This window comes from Corvus brachyrhynchos, unplaced genomic scaffold (genome assembly GCF_000691975.1).
Source record: "Corvus brachyrhynchos isolate BGI_N302 unplaced genomic scaffold, ASM69197v1 scaffold46, whole genome shotgun sequence".
Taxonomy (NCBI): Eukaryota; Metazoa; Chordata; class Aves; order Passeriformes; family Corvidae; genus Corvus; species Corvus brachyrhynchos.
In genome coordinates, this window is record NW_008238838.1 from 3,017,864 (window position 1) to 3,037,310 (window position 19,447).

General features: G+C 57.5%; 1 protein-coding gene across 1 annotated transcript in view; it reads right to left on the bottom strand.

The window, feature by feature from the left end:
- IGSF9B (immunoglobulin superfamily member 9B) overlaps window positions 1–19,447 on the bottom strand; it is a 40,369-nt gene that overhangs the window by 12,599 nt on the left and 8,323 nt on the right. The window contains exons 4-18 of the mRNA XM_017738356.1: window positions 19,195–19,346; window positions 17,984–18,101; window positions 17,061–17,202; window positions 16,786–16,931; window positions 14,327–14,469; window positions 13,414–13,554; window positions 12,076–12,192; window positions 10,120–10,270; window positions 9,484–9,595; window positions 6,610–6,785; window positions 5,835–6,061; window positions 4,904–4,988; window positions 3,473–3,634; window positions 2,706–2,751; window positions 7–1,390 (exon numbers count right to left, since the gene is read on the bottom strand). Coding sequence (XP_017593845.1) covers window positions 7–1,390; window positions 2,706–2,751; window positions 3,473–3,634; window positions 4,904–4,988; window positions 5,835–6,061; window positions 6,610–6,785; window positions 9,484–9,595; window positions 10,120–10,270; window positions 12,076–12,192; window positions 13,414–13,554; window positions 14,327–14,469; window positions 16,786–16,931; window positions 17,061–17,202; window positions 17,984–18,101; window positions 19,195–19,346 — 3,302 coding nt within the window. The remainder of the gene's footprint in view (window positions 1–6; window positions 1,391–2,705; window positions 2,752–3,472; window positions 3,635–4,903; window positions 4,989–5,834; window positions 6,062–6,609; window positions 6,786–9,483; window positions 9,596–10,119; window positions 10,271–12,075; window positions 12,193–13,413; window positions 13,555–14,326; window positions 14,470–16,785; window positions 16,932–17,060; window positions 17,203–17,983; window positions 18,102–19,194; window positions 19,347–19,447) is intronic.

Genomic DNA, 19,447 nt, shown 5'->3' on the forward strand with positions numbered 1-19,447 from the left:
GCTGACGGCCGCGGGCGGCTGCAGCGTGATCTCCGACACCTCCGCCTGCTGGATGAGCCCCGGGCGGGGCCGGGCGCGGGCGGTCAGCTCCGGGGAGCTGTTGCGGGAGCTCAGGGGACTTTGGGTCAGAGGAGAAAGCCTTGAAGGTTGTAGCACCACCTGATGTAAACTGGGCTCAGCCCTCCTGACCTGCCGAGGGCTGGGCCGAGGTCGGGGTTGGGGCTCGTACCACCTGGTGTCCAGGCTGAATGTGCTTGTGCCGCTGGGGCCGACGGGCTCGGACGGTTCGTGGTAAGGCAACACGGGTATGCCCATACCTTGGCTGGTATGTCTTAGCTGCCCTTGACATCCCATGGGTTGCATAGGTTTGTCCTGCCACTTGGTGGTAGTGGGCACGGAGGATTGACCCCTGCCCGGTGACTTGCCGGTCCAGCTCTTTGGTGCCTCCAGGGGCAGGATGCCCGAGTAGGACGCGGGGACCACCTGGAGGGAGGAGGGGGGCGGCCCCCGAGGAAGGCAGCCCGTGGGCTGGGAGCCCTCGGCTGCCTCGCAGGGCTGGAGCTGGTGGGGGAACGGCGCGGGGGCCAGCTCCAGGCTGCCAAAGGGGAACTCGGCCCTGCCCCAGGGCTCGGGGGACCGGCCCCCCGTGGGGGTCTGGGCCAGGGGCAGCGTGCTGTTGGAGGCGTTCTCCCCGTTCTCCTCGGGGATGGTGGGGTGTCCGAAGGGCCCCTCGGGGGGCAGCGGCGGGGAGGACATGACCGAGCTCAGTGGGCTGACTTCTGGCATGTAGAAGGGCGGTGGGTCCACCTCCCCGGGGCTGCTGCTGCTGAGGTAACCGTAAAACTGGTGGTGGAAAGCCCGGGGGGCCGGTGGGCGGGCCTGGCCAGTGGCCTGCAGGGCGCCGGGACCCTCCAGCGCCCGGTGGAACCGGGGGCTGTATGCTGGTGGCTGAAGGTAGGACTCCTGGCTGGAGGAGAGAGGGGTGAGCTGGGCTTTCAGGGCGGTCACGGAGGTGGGGACGACGGGGTCATCGTTCTCCTCGTCCGACTGCCTGAACTCGGGGTACATGTCCGTCTCCTCCACGAAGGGGAAGCCCTCGATCCGCCGTGTCTTCAGGGAGGGCTCCATCTCCGCCGGGTCCATGACGAAGCGTCCGTCCGGCCCGCGGCTGATGAGCTCGATCGGGGTGGTGGCCTCGGCTTCGGCCTCCGCCTTGGAGACGCTGTACTTCTTGCTGCTGATGGCTCGTTTGGTCTTCTTGTAAAGGGAGAGCTCCTTCTCCTTGGTGGGGCTCAGCATCCGCTTGGCCTGCGGGCCCTGGTCGTCAGAGGACTCCGAGGGGGGACGGAGTGTGCGGATGCTCTCAGGACTCACCTTGCCGGAAGACAACCTGGACCACAGGGGAGAAAAACCGAGAGAGGGGACCGTCACCCGGAGCAGAAAGGAGGCCTTCTCGCCCAGAAGAACAACTCTGGATCCAGAAAACAAAGTGCTACCAGCTCTCAAAAGTGGAACCGCTGGGAGAAACTGGCAGGGGCTAACCAGGATGGCAGAGTCTGGCCAGCAGCAGTGCACAACATCCCTGCTCCTTGGGAGGGCAGCTCGGAACACTCGGGGCAGAAAGCTCACACCAACACCTTGCAATAAGCTCCACCAACACCCCAGCACCTCGCAACAAGCTCCATCTACACCTTGCAATGAGCTCCACAACCCCACAGGGACAAAAGACACATCCAGAGCTCGCTTCCATCTCTTTCTGAGGTTTCCTATGTTCACCTGAGGTATCCATGCCCAGGAAAGGCCCTGAGAAGAGGGACATCAGGCAAATGTCTCCTCCCACAGAACTCAGCATCTCACTTGGAGATGCTGACAGATCATTTCAGACCAACTCTTTCTCCCATTCTCAACACTCAGACTTTAGGCTGAGCACCTCAAAAGGCAGCGAGCACCAGAACAGTTCCCTCATCCCTATCCAGAAAGCCTCAGACAAACCGGACTGAGAGGCAAAGACAGCAGATCCAACAGAGACAGGTTATTTCAGTGCAGTGGATGAACTGAAAACAAGTGAGATTCAGATCCACCAGCACCGGGACATTTTGCAACAGTCCAGGAGCCAAAGCATGAGGTGTCCACATCCCAGACTCTTGCACTCCCACCGGGAAGATGCTCCTGCTGGTTTACAGCTACACATGCTTTTGATGGGCTCTGCAAGGAGCTGTGGCTACTGCAGCACCACGATCCACCACCTTTGGGCACACGTGGAAAGAGGCTTCAGCAGGGCACTCTTCAGGAGAAAAGATGAATTTCCCAGGAGAAAAACAGAGCCAACAGAGAATGACTCAAAAACTACAGCGAGCTGGCAGGAAGGACTCCGTATGCAGCAGGCTAGTCCTTCTCCTAAGGAGCCCCTTCCAACTGGTGTGGAATTGAGTTCCACCAGCCAACTCCAGCTTTGGAAATGTGCACAGATCCAGTGGGGTCATCTCTTAGCTCTGTTTGCTGCATCTGTCCCTGCTGCTTTCTGCTCCAAAGCCCATTTGTCTCTTGTGAACTGCTGTGCTCCCAAAAGTTCAGGGAACACCCAAAAACAACTCATCAGGAGCAGCCAAATAGGGATGAGGTATTTCCATCTGAGCTTTGCAATGTAGGAAGGAGGCACCTTGAAGACCCCACAGCCTGGTGCCGCAGCTAGGACAGATACTTACGGGGACTCCAAACTCTTCCTGCAGTGGGTTATCGAGAGAGGAGGGTCTGGAAGAGAATAAAAAGGGGAAAGAAGAGAGAACGCTGAGGAGGCGCAACACGACAGAGACAAGACTCAACATCAAGACAACAAAAGACACTCAACAAGAGGCCAAGGTTTCATTGCTCCAGCGCTTTAATGGTTGCTGACAACAAACAGCTCCCGTCACAGGGTCCTGCCCGTCCTGCTGCCGCAGCCCCGCAGGCTGGAGGAGACGGAGCCGCTTCCCTGCCCTCTCCAGCTCCCCAGCCGCCCCTTCCCCTCCCAGCCGTTCCTGCACGGAGGCTGCAGTCCCAGCTTTCAGGAAGCAGAGCAGCAGGGTCTCCTTTGGGGTCTTCTCTAGCCCAGCACTGCCTGCTCCGGGCTGGGAGCAGCTGGAGAGCCCAGCTCTGGGGGGACCTGGAGGAAGTGAGCGGTGCTCCCCCGTCTGCGTCCCAGAGGACAGCCCAGCCCTAAACCCCGGCTCTAGGAGTTATCACCACGTGGGAGAGCTCCCTCGGAATTCCCAGGCTAGTTTCTCTGGCGCCTCTTCACCCACCCTGCCTCTCCCGCTCCCGACCACGGGCGCTTTCAGGCACAGCCGAGGGAGGAAGTCAGGGCTTCACCTGAGGACGCGCACGGACGAAGAAGAGACAGACAGGGAAGAAGGTTACGACCACAACACAACCAGGGGGGACAAGCGAGGAGGAGACAGGAAGGAGGGAGGAAGCACACCGGGAATGGACTCACCTTTCTTGCGCTTGAGCTTGCGTTTGCGTTGCTTGTTGACGAAGCAGGCGGCGAGTGTGCTGAAGAGGATGGCAGCAGCCAGGAAGCAGATGGTGGCAACGATGCCAGCCAGCACCGGGCGGGCTAGGCCCTCGTCCGTCAGGTCAGGCTGAGGGAAAACGTCTGGGGGAAAAACACAACTCAGTGTTACACCTGCTGCCTTCCCCAGGGAGCTGCCAGAGTGCGGATAGTCTCCAGCAAGGATAATCTCTGCAAAGAGCCTGCTTCCAAGCCAGCCCACCCAGGGAGAGCAATCAGCACTGCTGCAGGGCCCAGGGGTTTAGTGATCTCACACCAGATCACAGAATCATAAGATAGTTTGGGTTGGAAAGGGCTGTTAAAGGCCATCTAGTCCAACCCCCCTGAAATAAGCAGGGACATCTTCAACTAGACCAGGTTGCCCAAAGCAACCTGATGAACCTTTCTGTGTTAGCTGATGGACACCCAGGGAAGAAGCCTCCACACCAAACAAATACATATTTATGTCTAAACACACACAACTTCAGCAAACCTGCAGTCACCTCCTGGCTGAACAACCTGCTGCAGCAGCACAAGGTATTTCAACCTCTTCTGTCAGTGCTTCATTTCAGCTTTCCAATGAACACGGGGCCCTTTTGTCACCCTTCACTAACCAGGAGCACATGTGAACCCCCAGCAGACCTCGGCCGTGGGCACGGGCAGATGTGCACCCTGCACAGCTCGGTGCTCCTGCCGTGTGCCACGTCCAGGATCAGCACGTTCCCGCACGGAGCACGGCAGAGCAGCTGCCTGGGGCCGGGCACCTGCCAAACCCCATCAGAAAAACTGGGCGTGAGGAGCAAGGGCAGCGAGCAGGGAGGCTGCAGCAAGCTCTCCTCACCACACCGGCACCACTTGGGGGCAGAGAGAGACCGCTGCATCGCAGCACGGCGGAGCCGGCTTTTCCACGAGAGCCAGAAAATCCGGGCTTGCCGCATCCCCATCCCTTCCTGCTGCCCTCGCCTTCCCCAGCACCGTCACCACCCTCCTCCGCCTGCCCCTCGGCTCGGGGAGCATCCTCCGAGCTGGATGTGCAGGGAACACGCACGAACTGCAGCGCGTTGCAGTCTCCCGCTTGCAAAGCTCTTTTCCCTGTGGACTCTGCACTGCAGCGCTACGTTTCCCTCTCTCCACCTTTCATTCCCGTTTCCAGGCTGCGCAGTGCCCGCTCGGAGCTTTGTTCTCCGGGCTCACCGCAGAGCCGGGCTGTGCTGGGCTCTGCAGCACCCGGCAGCGCCGTGCTCCGGGGATTTGTCCTCGCCTGCTCCCATCGGGAGGCAGTGCCGTGTTCAGGACATCCATCAGAGCCCTGCACCCCCCCTCAGCCCAGCTCACAGCCCCACAGCCGGGGGGAGAAGAGGAGCCAGCCCTCACCTGTACTGGACACGCCAGCGACGTTGCTGGGTTCGCTGATGAGATCCTGCATGACCGCCAGCACACGGAACTCGTACCAGGTGTCCTGGAACACCAAACACACCCGTCAGGGCCCTCACACAGCCTCCAGCCTCGTCTCGCCAGATCCTCCAACATCCCCAGGATAAATAAGACCCTCTAACATCACCTTTTTAATGTTAGCAGGTCAGGCTTTTATCCTTGGCCAGGGGTGTGGGGCCAATAAACTTCTGGCCTCCACCCAGACACAGATACAAAACTTTTTCATCTCTTTATACGTTCTCATCAAACAAAAATTATTGTTCATTGGCTCTAAATTACACAAATCTCTTTCATTAATTAGTATTCTATCCTCTATTGGTTATTGATTTCTCGCTTCTTATGCTAATTAGTGCATATTTTTGGTATCTTTTTCTTCCTGTAGGGACTTTCCAATGTATACTGAGACTTTGTTAGTCTCTTTATCTTCTGCTTTCTGCAAAATGTCCTTGTGGTCCATAAATCTTACATTCCAACCTCAACAATTTATCTTTCTCTCCCAGGCTTTACTCATTGAATCATATCAGAGTGACTTTCTCAAAACTTTAAGTTTCTCAGTCATTTCTCAAGCTGTGCTCCTACAGAAGTAGCTCACGACAACTTTGCCAAATGCTGGCTAAGAGTAATGGAACAATAACACACTATTTATAATTTATACGTATATTGATTATGATTACTTAGAGCCATTAACTAAAATTATTAAAATGTTCTATCTTTTCCAACACTTGCCCAGCTCCTCGAGGATCCCAGCTCAGGGATTGAGCCACCCCAAAACTTCCCCGGAGCTGCAGCAGATGGTGTCAATATTGTTACAGAACCATGAAGGCTGAAAAAGATCATTGAGCTGGGTACGGTGTGGGCAGCCCCTGCTCACCTGGGACAAGTCCTTGGCAAAGAACTCGTTCTCGGAGCCCGGGATGCCATCATCCAGGATCTCCCACTTCTCCGCCACGCGGAATTCCATGATGTAGCGGTCGATGGGGAAGCTGTGGTTGGCAGGAGGGAGCCATGACAGGAGGACGCCTTGCTGTGTCCGGTTGGCTGTTAGGCACCTCGGTGGGGTAACCAACACCAGAGGCTCTGGAGTTGTTACAGGGAATGCTGGGGACAGAGCGGAAGGGACAGGGACACTTTTCAGATGGGGCAAGCAAAGCACAGAAGATCCTCTCCCACTCGTGCCCACAGCAGCAGCAGAAGGGCCACAGAGGTGGTTCCCACATTCCAGGAGTTTAGGGCACGTCTCGGGAATCTGGTCTCTTATCACAGAAATAGAAAAGTGGATTTTCAAAAGGCACTGGACTAATGAGGCCATGACTCCAGGCCTTCCTGCTTCCTCCCAAGGGCTCTGAGCTGTATCTCGTGCTCTATTAATTCCTCCTGATCCCAGCTGAACTTAAGGAAGGATCTGAAAGGTGACTGGCACAGTACAGCTCTCGCATGCTGGCTCTCAGGACAAGCCTTCCAGAGCCTCCTGCATCCAGCACAGTCTGCAAGCTTCATCCAGGACCCTTCACAAACTATCTCTTGCATGGCTGGATAACAATCATCTCCAGCAGACAGGACACAAGGAGGAAGGCAAAGGCCCCCTTCTCCCCACAGACCTCCCAAATCCCTTCCCAGCCCTTCCCTTGTTCCCAAGGAGGACCTACCTAGAGTGTTCACAGTGACCACCTCACTGAAGGAGCTGGTGCCCAGCTTGTTTTGAGCCAAGACACTGAACTGGTAAGCAGTCTCTGGTTCCAAGGTATCCACCAGTAGCCAACTGGAACCAGCTGGCACAGGGAGAGACAGCCAGTCATGGGGTCCAAACTGGGCTCTCTTCATCCTGCCGAGAGAAAAGGGAGCATCCTCAGGGAAGGTGTCTTTGACAGGGAGAACAAAGAAGCAGCATTAACTTCTTATGCAAAAATGGAGCTTTCCCGAGCGATGGTTTGATTTGGCAGCAGTGATGTGGATGAACGTGGGGCAGCCACTCGCCACCCACGAGCTGGCACAGGCCACCATCCCCTCGTGCCCCACCAGCTCTCAGGGACACTGCCACCAGCTCTCCCCTCTGCCCTGAGCTGGGTCAGGGACAACAGCAGTGCCAACAGCCCCGCTCTGACGTGATCTCTACCAGATTCCCATGGGCAAAAGTGGGAGCTGGAGCATTTTGGTGAGTGCTGCAAAGGGAACGGCTGACGCAGGAGACAGGCCCTGTTCCCATTTATACCTCGACATCTCCTGAGCCAGAGCCAAGTTCTCCCTCAGCTGTAGTCCTGTACATGTCATCCCACGAGAGACATTTAACTAAATCCCCATCTCTGCCACATTTGCACAAGTCGGGGGCTGCCAGCACAGCCTGGGGCACCACTCAGGGTTTGGCAGCGCAGCGAGGCACTGGCAGGGAGTGCAGGACAGAGCCTTTCTGCTGGGGTCTAACCACAAACCCAGGGTGGAAAATGCTCCCAAGAGCCATCCCAGTGCCACCCAGGAGCACGGAGCCACCTCCACAAGCCATTAATTCCACCAGGATCCCACATCCCAAAGCAGCACCAGTGCACTGCTCCGATACTGCAACTACTGGTGCTCGTGTTAGAGATGCTTTAGGGAGTCCGAGCCCTCAGCTGCAGGTTTTGGCGGTGTCCACAGAGGGTTTGGGAAGGATTGGTGCAGATGGCCTATCCTGCACAGGTAAGGGGGCACATCTGCAGCCACGGGCACACAGCCAGGTGAATCCACCCAGCAGGAAAAGATGGAGCAAAGAGAAATAACGCTGCTGTCCAGGGAGCAGAAGGTGAGGCAGAGAAGCAGCAGCAAACCATGGAAACAAGCAGGTCGGTGGAGAGCCATGCATGTGCCGTGTGCCTCAGAAAGCCTCTGCATCACTGCAGCTCTGGCTGGGACTCCAGCTCCCAGGATCCCCCACCACCACGGAGGCAGCAGGGCAGGTTTCCCTGCAGCGTTTAATCCCACTGCCCTCCCATCCCTCCTCCCTGGCACTGCTGCGGGCAAGGACGCACGGGAGAGGGGCTGAGGGTGGGGAAAGCAGAGGCTAAATGCAGCACTGAACCAGGACAACCCCCTTGCCGAGGGAGGACGTGGCGCAGCTGGAATGCTGTGGTGGCCCCGGCCATCCCTGGGGAGCGGGGTTTGCATTTCCAGCCTCAACAACCGCAGATGCGGGAGGAGAGCACGAATCCAGAGGAAATGAAGCCATGTTTTGCTTGAGCATCCCACAGCCACAGCAGGGAGGAAAACGCACGGATGGCACTCCGGATGGCACTACATGAGCCAGCTGTGTCCCAGAATCCCGGTCCCAAGGAACAGCACATCCCCCAGGGATCACCCCCGAGGGTCAGGGCAAGACGGTCGCTGCCTCCCTGTCCAAAGTCCCCACTTTGCTTGGTGCAAACACCCTTCCCTGCTGGCTGCTCTCTCCCTGCGGAGTCTGGAAGAGCCACGAGGAGGCAGGAATCCTAGAGCAGGTTGCAGAGCGAGAGCAGCAGCAGCTGCTGATGCAGCCACGTCTCCAGAGCAGAGGTTTAACCACTCCTTCCCAAGGACATTTTCATCAAAGCAAGGTCTGCACCGCTCAGCTTGCTCCCTCATTTTCCCCCCTCCGCTCAATCCATTCCTTCTTTCCATCTCCAGACAGACAACCCAGCCCCGGGCTGGAGCAGAGCAGAAATCATTACAGGCAACATCTCCCTCTCTCCTCTCTATCAGCAGTCTCCATCAGGGCAAATTAAGGCAAGGAAAGAATGAGAGAGCAAGAGGAAAGGCTGAAGAATGCCAGCCCAAGCCTGGGAAGCGAAGGCATCACCCCCTCCACATTTCGAAGGATGATTCTTCAGAAGAAATGACAATAGCAGAGCCCAAAGCAAACCCCAGCCTTGCCGCAGCTACATTTCTCCCTCCCCAGCCCCAGGGGAAAGGCACAGGGCTGAGCCTGGCTCTGCTGCAGGAAGGTGGGATGCACCCACCGGCTTTGGGTGCTGGGTAACACAGGAGCTGCGGGAGCAAAGCCCCAGGGGCTCAGCCCCAGTGCCAGGATCTCCCAGGGGCTGGTCATGATCTCAGCTGGGATTTAACCACCGCCAGGGAGCCACAGAGCAAGGAGAGAACATTTCTGCTTAGTCACAGCTCTTCCAGGACACACTCTCTAAAGGTTGCATTTTCCATCCTCTCCCTGGCTGTTAAGCCTCGTAAACAGTTTATCTTGAAATTAGATGCCAGAGGCACAGCTACGTGAATGCAAAGCGTCTCCCGTGTACCACAAGCAGAGTAAAACCTGCTGGGGCAGACGGAGGCAGTGGCCAGCACAGAAGGGAGAGGAAACACGGGAACTGCATGATCCCACCATCACCACCACCCATCTCTCAAAGGAACCCCCCAAGGGAGCTCAGCCCTGTAAGGCCCACGGGCGCAGAGCCACCCTCTCCCCACCCTCCTCCCCCCCCGGCTGCTCGAAGCTCGGGTCGGCTAGGAAGGAAAAGAAGCAGAGAGCAAAGCATGCCAGGATGACTCACAGAGGGCCGTACCAAACTGAGAAAGTCTGCTCATATCCACCGTCGTAGCCGGGCTCCCAGGAGACGTTGGCTGAGGTCATGGCGGCCACGACGTGCACGCTGGTCGGGGCGTGAGGGCTTGTCCCTGCAGAGAGGGGACAGCTTAGAGGGGAGCAGGACCAGGGCTGGGAGGGGTCTTCTCCCAAGCCATGGCCCAAGAGGACTCCTCTTGCACCAAGCCAAGGCCACTGGAATTTCTGCTGGAAATGGCAGCAGGACAGAATAACAGCGCAGAGAAAGGCAACTCCACCAGGAAATAACATTTGAAGGAGACATTGCTCTTAGAACCGTAGAGTGCTTTGGCTTGGAAGGAACTTCCAAGGGACATCTACTCAAACCCTCCAGCCATGGCCACCTTCCACTATCCCAGGCTGCTCCAAGCCCTGTCCAACGTGACTTTGAACACTTCCAGGGATGGGGCAGCCACAGCTTCTGTGCCAGGGCTTCACCACCCTCACAGGGAAGAATTTCTTCCCAATATCCCAAACTGTCTCTCAGGTTAAAGCCATTCCCCCTCGTCCTGTCACCACAGCCCTCCTTCTGGGGAGCATCCCCATCTCCTGCCTTGCCTGGGGGGCTCTCCCCAGGCCCCTTCCCCCCCGCCCGTACCTACGACGGTCAGGTGGGTGCTGGCAGTAATGCTTGCAACGATGTTGGTGGCGACGCACTCCCATTCGCCGTGGTCGTCCTTGCCGAGGGAGCGGATCTGCAGGGTCCCGCCGGGCAGCGTGTTGTGCTTGCTCCTGCTGGGCTTCCCTACCTTGGGCAAGGAGCGGGGTGGGGAGCCGGGCAAAGAGAGAAAAAACACAACTCAGCAGCGGGTTGTGGGGCAGGGCGAGGCGGCGACGGGGTCACTAAGCTACCTGCGCGGCCCAGGGGACACCGCCGGCCACCGGCAGGGGATCTGGTCTCTCCGGTCGTGGCAAGGCAGACGGTTCCCCCGTTTCCGAGAGGACCTGGGGGGCAACGCGAGAGGCATGCGTCAGGAGGCTGCTGCTCAGCACTCACACACAAGCGGGAAACCCCACGGCACTCGCACGGACACCGAGCCCCACGCCAGGGCTCAACCTCCGGCATCCAAAGCTGAAACCGCTGCGGGGAGGGGCACTGGCCAACCCAGCAAACCCCCTCCCGGGATGGGGAAGGCATGGGCTGCCCCAGGAGATGCCCAAACTGCCCCTCAGCCTCAGTCAGCGGCAGACGAGAGGCAGGATCTTTCACATCACAGGTCTGGGCAGCAACCCCCATGGGGATGTGGGAGGATGGCGTACATGGAGGTGCCTGGAATCTCTCAAGCTGAGCGGAAAGACGGATCTTGTAACAACTCATCTATGCCCATCAGCCAAAGTTATGCAAATCCCACGCTGTCCCGAGTCCTCTTCAGCTGTTCTTCATGTGGGGGACTCTGCTGATCGACACCAGGACCCACAGGTCGATGCCAAGCAGGAGGAGCAGAGGAGCCCACGGACACATGGGGTTACCAGTGCCAAGCCCAGGAGTCCTTCAAGAGACTGGTCAGCACTGGTGGGCTGGTGGGGAGGGAGGGAGTTGGCTTCTGCCACTGGGAAACTGAGCCCAGCCCAAGCCAGCCCCAACTGGAGTTGGAGGGGATAAGCCCAGAGCCACAATGTGAAGAGAACCACCAGAAGGCACAAGCGGGATTGGAAAGAAACCTGAGACTGGTGAGGACACGGAAAGAAAAATAAGATGGAGAAAAAGACTAAACAGCCAACAAGCTTTAGGCAGGTCACTTGCAATGTGTGCAAATCATGGTCCTCCTTGTGCTGCTAAAAGGGACCAGAGATCCAGCAGTTCAAGCCACAAGGATTGGGGATGGTCCCACTGGGTGACACAGGGACCCAGCTCACTCTCAAGAGCCCTAAGAAGGGCATGGAAGGCTTGGAAGGAAGTTCCTGACAGCAGGACAAAGAGCCCAGGAGCTCTCCTGTACAGTGGCTTTCCTATGGGAGCAGTAAAGGTGGGAAACAAGGGGAAGGAGGACTGGAAAGCCCTCGTTGCTCCCAGGCTGTGCTACCACACCCTGCTCTATGAAAAGGGACATCTTGAAATCCTTATATCCAGTTCAGGATCATAAAAACAGCTTCTTCCCAGGGTCTCTGAAGTCACGGGGCAGTAGAGCAGGTGCTGACTGGTCCAGAGCCAAGAGACCCCTGGATGTGCAGTGGTGACACATCCCCTCCCTCCACGGGAGGTGTGTGCTGCGAGAATCCCATTGCCACGACTGCCACGTCCTGCTGGTGACCACCTGGGAGCCAGGCAAGGAGGAGGGTGTCCTGTGGGCAGTGCTGGCGAGGCAGAGGAGGGGGCTGGGACAGGGGCAGTGTTTCAGCTTTGCGGATGCTGCCGTGTCGGTTTCCCAGCATTACTCGGTGGCCACAAGCCGGGCTTCCCCCACCCACCTGCGGGACAGGACGGCAGTGGCTCAGCCCAAAGCGAAGCAGCTGTACCTGCAGTTTGTTCTTACCGGGACAGAGTGTGGCTTCTCTGTCTGCAATATTCACCAAAAGCCAAAGGCACTGCAGATTTGTCTGGCAGGCCGGGTACCTTTCTCCAGGCGATGATGGGAAAGGGGTCTCCGGCAGCAGCACAAGGAATCAACAGCTCCCTCCCTGCCTCCTGTCTGTACTCCCAGCCTGGTAGCACCGTGAAATAGGGGGGGTCCTGCAGCCAAGGGGAAAAACAAGGAGTCAGCCCACCCAAACTCCCATCACCAAAACCAAGCCTTTTCCAAACCAACCCAATCCCCATTCTGGGTAAGCTTGAGGCGTTGCAAGGAAAATTGTGTGGCGAACGTGTGCTAAGGAGCCTCCATGGCACACCGAATTACACACAGGGAGGGAGATTCTCTCCACAGAGCCACTTCACTAGAGCACAGAATCATGGAAGCCCAGAATGGTTTGGGTTGGAAAGGACTTTAAAGCTCATCCCATTCCAACCCTGCCATGGGCAGGGACACCTCTCACTATCCCAGGCTGCTCCAAGCCCCGTCCAACCTGGCCTTGGACACTTCCAGGGATGGGGCAGCCACAGCTTCTCTGGGCAACCTGTGCCAGGGCCTCCCCACCCTCACAGGGAAGAATTTCCTCCTAATATCTAACCTAAATTTCCCCTCTTACAGTTTGAACCCCTTACTCCTCGTCCTGTCACTACAGTTCCTGATGCAGAATCCTTCTCCAGCTTCCTTGCAGGCCCCTTCAGGCACTGGAAGGCTGCTCTGAGATCTCCAAACAACTTCTCTTCTCCAGGCTGAGCAGCATCTTGCTTTTTACCTCCTCAAAACAGGAAGAAACCCACCCACATCACATCAGCCATCAACCTGATTTCCTCGCCCCGGCAGCCGCCCCGGCGGATGTGTGAGTCTGGTACACAAAGCATTATCGTGTGAACCTCGGCGAGACACCATGAATCACCACGGCTCCCTCCCAGGCACAGGAATCCGTGTTCAGGGAGGGAAGAGGCAGCAGCTCCCACCCCAGCAGCACGGGGAACCGCACTGGGAGCCCAGCGCGCCCCGGGCGCCGCACGCAGCCGGAGCACGTGGAGCTCGAATCATCCATTTATTAAAATCCTCCGGAACCCAAGCCCGGGCTGGCAGGGCTAAGTGTTTTGTTGGCAAAGGGGACATTCCAGGGAGATGTTTCCTCAAACTACCCCAGTCCAGTGTGAAAACCCGTGCTGCTGCTCGGGCGGGATACTTCCAGCTACGCCAGACAGGGTGCCCTGGGGGTTTGCCTGTGCTGGTGGGAAGCACAGCTCCAACCACAGCACAGACACACCTCACCCCTCGAGCCTCTGCTGTTCCCCACACAGCCCCGGGAGCTGCTTCTGGCACAGGAGGACACTGCTCCCGGCAAACCCACAGGACTTTGGCAGGAGAGTTACCTTCAGTACCAGTCGGGCAGGGGGAGACTGGCCCATCGTACCCAGGGCGTTATAAGGCACACAGGTGTAAGTGCCGAGAGCATCTTCAGTGGCCTCCTCGATCCGGATCGACCCGTCTTCCAGCAGGTTCCAGCCAGCGTACTGCACAGGGAGAACCAGGGAGCTGACTTACCCCACAGCCACCACAGCTCCTTATTTCCCCTTCAGCCAAGCCCCCCACCCACGCCCAGGGCGGCTGTCACATCCCCGGGAGATGCCCAATCCCACTCCCAACATCCAAAGCATCTCCTCAACAGAGAGAGGAAACTTGGACGACATCAGCCCATTCAAACACAGCCAGGCTCCTTCATGTAGCCCAAAAGATTTTAGATCAGAATCTAACGCTAAATAAAACTTGTTCTGGAGTGGACAAGACAACTCCACCTGGAGGGCTGAGGGCACCAAGGGCTGGGAGGCCACAGCAGCAACAGCTTTAAATGGAATTAAAACTTCAAATCATTAATACTTAAGAAAAAAATTTAAAATATTGAGCGTTTTCTTTAAATATTTAATGGCTAATATCCTTGCTCAGACTATCAAACCACGATTAGGGGAAGATGTAGATTTGTTAAAAGGGTCTTTTAGCCACCAGTTGCCATTGCAAAAACAAACCAGGGCCATCAGGAGGTGACTTTAGGGGGAAGCAGGGGCCAGGTCTGAGAGACCCAGAGTGTCCACAAGCACCATGGGCTTCACACAAGAACTGGAATTAACTCTGCCCACAGCTGATAAGGAAAAGCAGTATCACGGGTTCCTCCTCTCTGCACAGACAGGGACCCACAGGGTGCCTGGTGGTGCTCACTGCTGTTTGCTGAGGACGTGAGGGTCCGAACCCCTCTGTGCCCCCACCTCCCCTCCCCGGGGCCTTCGTTACCTTCTCGATTCGCAGGGGACGCCCGTCCTTGTTCCACTTGACCAGCGTGACAGGGGGCTCCGCCTCGACCGGGCAGCGGATGTACCCGTGGATCCCGATGGGAACGTAGATGATGGGGGGCATGTTCACCACGCGGGCAGGATCTGGGAGGGCAGCAGCACCACGTTAGCATGGGGAGAGAGCCCACCAGCCTGGCTTCAGAGGATCTACCTCACTTTTGTAATGAATTCCAACCCCAGCACCACCCTGGCTCCCACAGGCTGTTATCCCAGGCTTGCTACACACAAATCCACTGGAATACCTGGCATTGTTGGGAGGCCTTGCTCATGTCCAGGGCGTTCCTACCTGGGGCTCATTAAAGACTGCATTTAAGAAGAAATGTGAGATATGCTTGCCCCCAGTTCCACACCAGCTTGCATCCCGCTTAAGCCTGCACCGCTCCACCACAGCGCGACACGCGCCACGTGTGATGCACACCCAGCCCAGCCTGGTTTTACACACCAGCAATCAAAGCTCTTTCAACTGCCACACCTTAAAACACACCCAGATGGGAAAAGGGATCCATGTCCAGTCTGCCACGAGTCCTTTACCTCCCGTATCTGCCTGTACTCATGCCTCATTGAGGCTGGGTCATGCTGAGCATCAGCCACCTCACCCTTTCCAAGATGCAAAAACCTTAAAATACGTATCTAACCCCCCCGCTCCACGCTGCACCACCCACGCAGAGAGGTGTCTCGCAATCCTCCAGTCTAGAATGTGTCATTAACAGCACTTCTAAGAGCTTTTTAATTAAGTGCGAGTGGGTTGAAGAGAATCTAGACTTTCTTTAATAAGAAGCTTTTTAAAAAAATGTTATTTTTAATAAGAAGAGTATTTCTACAATCTTGTCTAGACACCGGTAGCACGAGGTTATGGGAAAATCCTGATGGGGCTTACGCTGCATTAAGGGATAAATGAGGGGGTTTTGGGGTGCAGCATCCCCATGCTGCTGACGCAAATTGGGGGGTAAACATTAAGGTGCTTAATAGGAAGGGATGGAAGATGTGGGGGTGTCCTCTCCTTATTGCTTTCTTGGGGCAAAACCAGCAGAGTTTGGGAGCTCTCCCAGCATGTCACCCCAACCACTCCCCCAAACTGCACGTCCCCGGCAGTGGCACCATAACCCAGATTGCCCAGTGCCACATATGGAGCAGGCTTTACCCCCCTCTGCTTAACTCCACCTCTTAGGAAATGTAATCAAGGACTCCAGCAGCGCGGGAGAGGGTAATGGGATCGAGCCTTTCACTACTAGGTCACTGGCCAGGGGCCAGCCCAGCCCACTAATGACCCAGAGCTGTGTCCCCACCCACTTCAGAGGGTGGGAAGCTCCCTCCGGAGGCATCAGCCCCGGTGGGGATGAGGTTTGCTCAGGAGGAAAAGGGTTTGTGGCACCAAAAGCGAGCACCCTTCCTTGCGCCAAGGCCTGGCTGAGCGGCAGATTGTCCGAGCGCTGTTTTCCCTGCCATTAGAGCTATTTTTAACAGCTATCAGCCCTGACAAGCAGCCCTGGATTAGCAGCAGGGCAGATTTAATGGCCTGAGGCCACAGGCTTTCCCAAGAGCCACCCAGCCGGGCACAACCAAGCCCCAAATCACGCCTGTGCCTGGGCACAGCATCACTCGCACCGTCCCCCTGCCCGCTCTGCCTCTCCATCCATCCCCACAGGGACCTCCCAGCCCTTCTCCCAGCAGCTCCCCGCTAACCAGCACCGGGTCCAAAGGCAGCAGCAGCTCTAAGGCAGCCTTGGAAAACCCACGTTGAGAGCCCACTTTGCTCAGGCCTGTCTTTCTTTATGAAATAAAAGCGCCGCAGTCTTTCCAAGCAGAGCAATATTGCAATTGGAGCGGCGGCAATTGAGGCCATTACTGTGGAATGCCACAGGATCCCGGGGGCACACTACCCATTACCGCCCGGGGATTTCGGGAGAACGAGCGTGGGAAGCAACGCTCCTGCTACAGCCCTTTCTCCTCCGCCTGTTTAGATCGCTTACCGCCTGAAAAATGTGACACACCGGGCACCGGAGCTCGCGGAACGGCCGCGCCACAGGAATGAGCCCCCACAATGAACAGCAAAAAATACACATTGGCACCAAAAGCCCTGACCCGGTTCCTCCCAGCAGGGTGAGGACAGAGAGTGAGCAGCCATGGGATGATGCTCACCTCACTAAAAAACCCTCGTGGCAAAGGTGGACACCGGTCGCAGCTGAGCAGTGTCACTCAGGATGCTCAGACAATTTGCTTTCTTGTCTCCCACACCCATGTGGGATGCTCTCAAGCTTTTGTGCTGAGGACGATTCTGTGTTCATCCAAAGGCTGCTGTCACATCAGCCTGATTCTCCCAGTGTCATACCAGGACACCAGAGCCTCTGGGGCTGCCTGGGAGCCAGGTGTTATCAGTCCCAGCCCCATCCCTGCACTCACACTGCACTGTCAGGTAGGCAGAGGCTGATGGCGAGCGGCCCAGGCTGTTGCTGGGGATACAGGTGTATTTTCCAGCATCCTCTGGCTTGACACGGAAAATAATCAGCGTCCCGTCGATCAGGATCCGCACCCTCAGCTTCAAGTCGCTGCGAGAGAAGAGGAGAGGAGGATCATGAGGAGTCCCAGGGGCAATTCCCAACACAATCCCAGCTCCCAGCACAACCCAGGAGCAGCAGCAGGAGGAGGACACGCTGCCCTGCCAGCTATAAACTCACTTCTTGAAGTAGACGTTCTCCTCCTCCCAGTACCACAGGTAGGTGAGGTTCCCGGGATACGCCTCGGCCTGGCAGGTGAACAGCGCATCCTGGGAGATGTTGACTGTGATGTTCTCCGGAGGGGAAACGATAAAGGGAGGTCCTGGAGGGGGGAAGAGGAAAGTGTCACTCCCACCACTACCAGTGTCCCCACAAAGGTTGCTCAGGCTCAGCTCCATCACAGTGTTTTGTCTGGGGGCTGCTGGAGGGCTCTGGGGCAGGGCTGGCCCCACTCCTCTGAGAACCACAGTGAGCCCGATATTCCCAGCCCTTGCCCTAATCTCTGGTCTGACTGAAAACCGCAGTGAGCCCGATATTCCCAGCCCTTTCCCTAATCTCTACAGCTTTGAGGAGGGGATCCACACCCGCAGTGCTTCTCCCAGGGCACACAAGGACACGCCTCCCTTCATCCCCAGCATTTCACCAGGAAAAATCCAGGGGGAACGCAGCAAACTGCCAGGAGCCAGCAGAGCTCCACTGCCACAAAAGCAGAGTAGAGGACACCCCGTGCTCCTCTCTCCGCCGGTAGCTGTTGACCTAATTAAAGATTTATTTAATAAGAGAGGGAGCAAGGAGCGGGAGGCCTGTCATGCATCACCACTGTCTGACGAGGCGCTTCATGACAGCCTCAATCTTTTCCCCGCTTCCCAAACAAAACCAAGCTGCCATCAGGGCCTGGCTGCTCATCAGCACGGCCACCGCCATGTGCCAATTACGCAGATTCCTCCATCCTACAAACCGGATGCAGGGCCACGGGGCAGCCAGCACCATGCCAGGCCCAGAGGCCTTGGGGGTCACTCCGGGGTGGCACCACAGCCCTGTGGCCCATGGAGATCCCCCCATCCCGGCCTCCCGGGGGATGCTGAGGAGCTGGAAGGTCTCACCTTGGACGAGCAGGCGCGTGGTGTGCACAGCCTCGCCCTGGATGCTGTAGGCCCGGCAGGTGTAGGCACCTCTGTCCTCCCGGCTGACCGAGAGCACCGTGAGGCTCCCGTCACTCACCTGGGAACAAGGGAAGACCCTGGAGCGTGGGTAGGGACCCCCAGGGGGATGGGGGAAGACCCTCCCCGCTTCCCACAGCAGAGAGCTGCTGACGCTTTTAGGGCCGGATGAGAGACGGGTTTCCCTGCTCTGGAAGACTCGGGATATTAATAAACCAACACATGCGTTTGTGCTCGACGCCAAGGGGAAGGGAAAAAAATATCATAAAATAAATAAATAACCATCCCAGCACATTCATCTCCCAGAAGTGACTGGCAGGCAGCAGGCTCCAAACCACTCCTGCCAAGCACCCCGGCACCACTGGAGCTTCACAAGGAGCCTTGCTGGAGAATTCCCTGCCCCCCAAGGACCTGCTCCATCACTGGGCGATGAGGGGGAGACCCCAGCTTGGCCACCATCCCCCCTGTGGGGCCACCTCTCAGCTGGAAGAGGAGTGGATGGATTCCCCCTGGGGACACTGCAGAAGAATGGACAAGGGACTCTCACCCTTGGGGTAGCAGCACCCCCATGCATGGGGAGGCCTCCCTGCCAGGCTTCCCCCCCCACCTCATTCTGCCTCATCCTTCTATTTCAATTAGTAACAAATGATTCCTAATTACTCTCATTAGTGCCTGCACTGATTCCAATGCCTGATTTACCAATTACAGCTCAGGGGGGAATCTCTGCCGGGGAGCCTCTGGGATGCAAAAAGGGTCCTGAAGGGGAGGGGAGGAGGGGAAATCCTCCTTGCTCAACCCTCCCCTGCCCCATCCCTGCTGCATCCATCCCTGCCCGGGGGGGCACACAACCCCAGGCTGCAGCCCCCACCCCATCTCCAGGGTCTTGGCCCCTGGGCTGAGTCCGCAGGGAGCAGGTCAGGTGCAGTGTCCCAAGCACTTGGGGGGTCTCCAGCCTGCACCCAAGGGCTGGCAGCGTTACAGGCTGCTGCTCAGCAGGGATAGGGTGGGGGGAAATGGGCATCTCACCAAGGAGAAGTGCTGAGAAAGCACGGCTGGCTGCAGGCACGGCCGAGCTGCCGCCACCGTGGCCCTGTCAATACTGTCCCCGCCAGCTCCCAGCCCAGAAGTCCCCACGGCAGCCCTCCCCCACCTACCTGGTACTTGCCATTGGCACCCAAAAGGTCTCCCTCTCTGAGCCAGGTGACGATGGGCTTGGGGTTCCCGAACGCCATGCAGGTCAGGGTGACGCTGCTGCCCTCCTTCGCCTCTACGTACTGCGGCGGGGTCTCCGTGAACGTGGGGGGAGCTGGGGGCACAGGACACCACCGTGCCCCCCCGTGTCACCCGTGGCCACTGTGGGTCTGGAGCACACGGGGACAGAGGGGAGGCTGCTGCCTCGCCACGGGG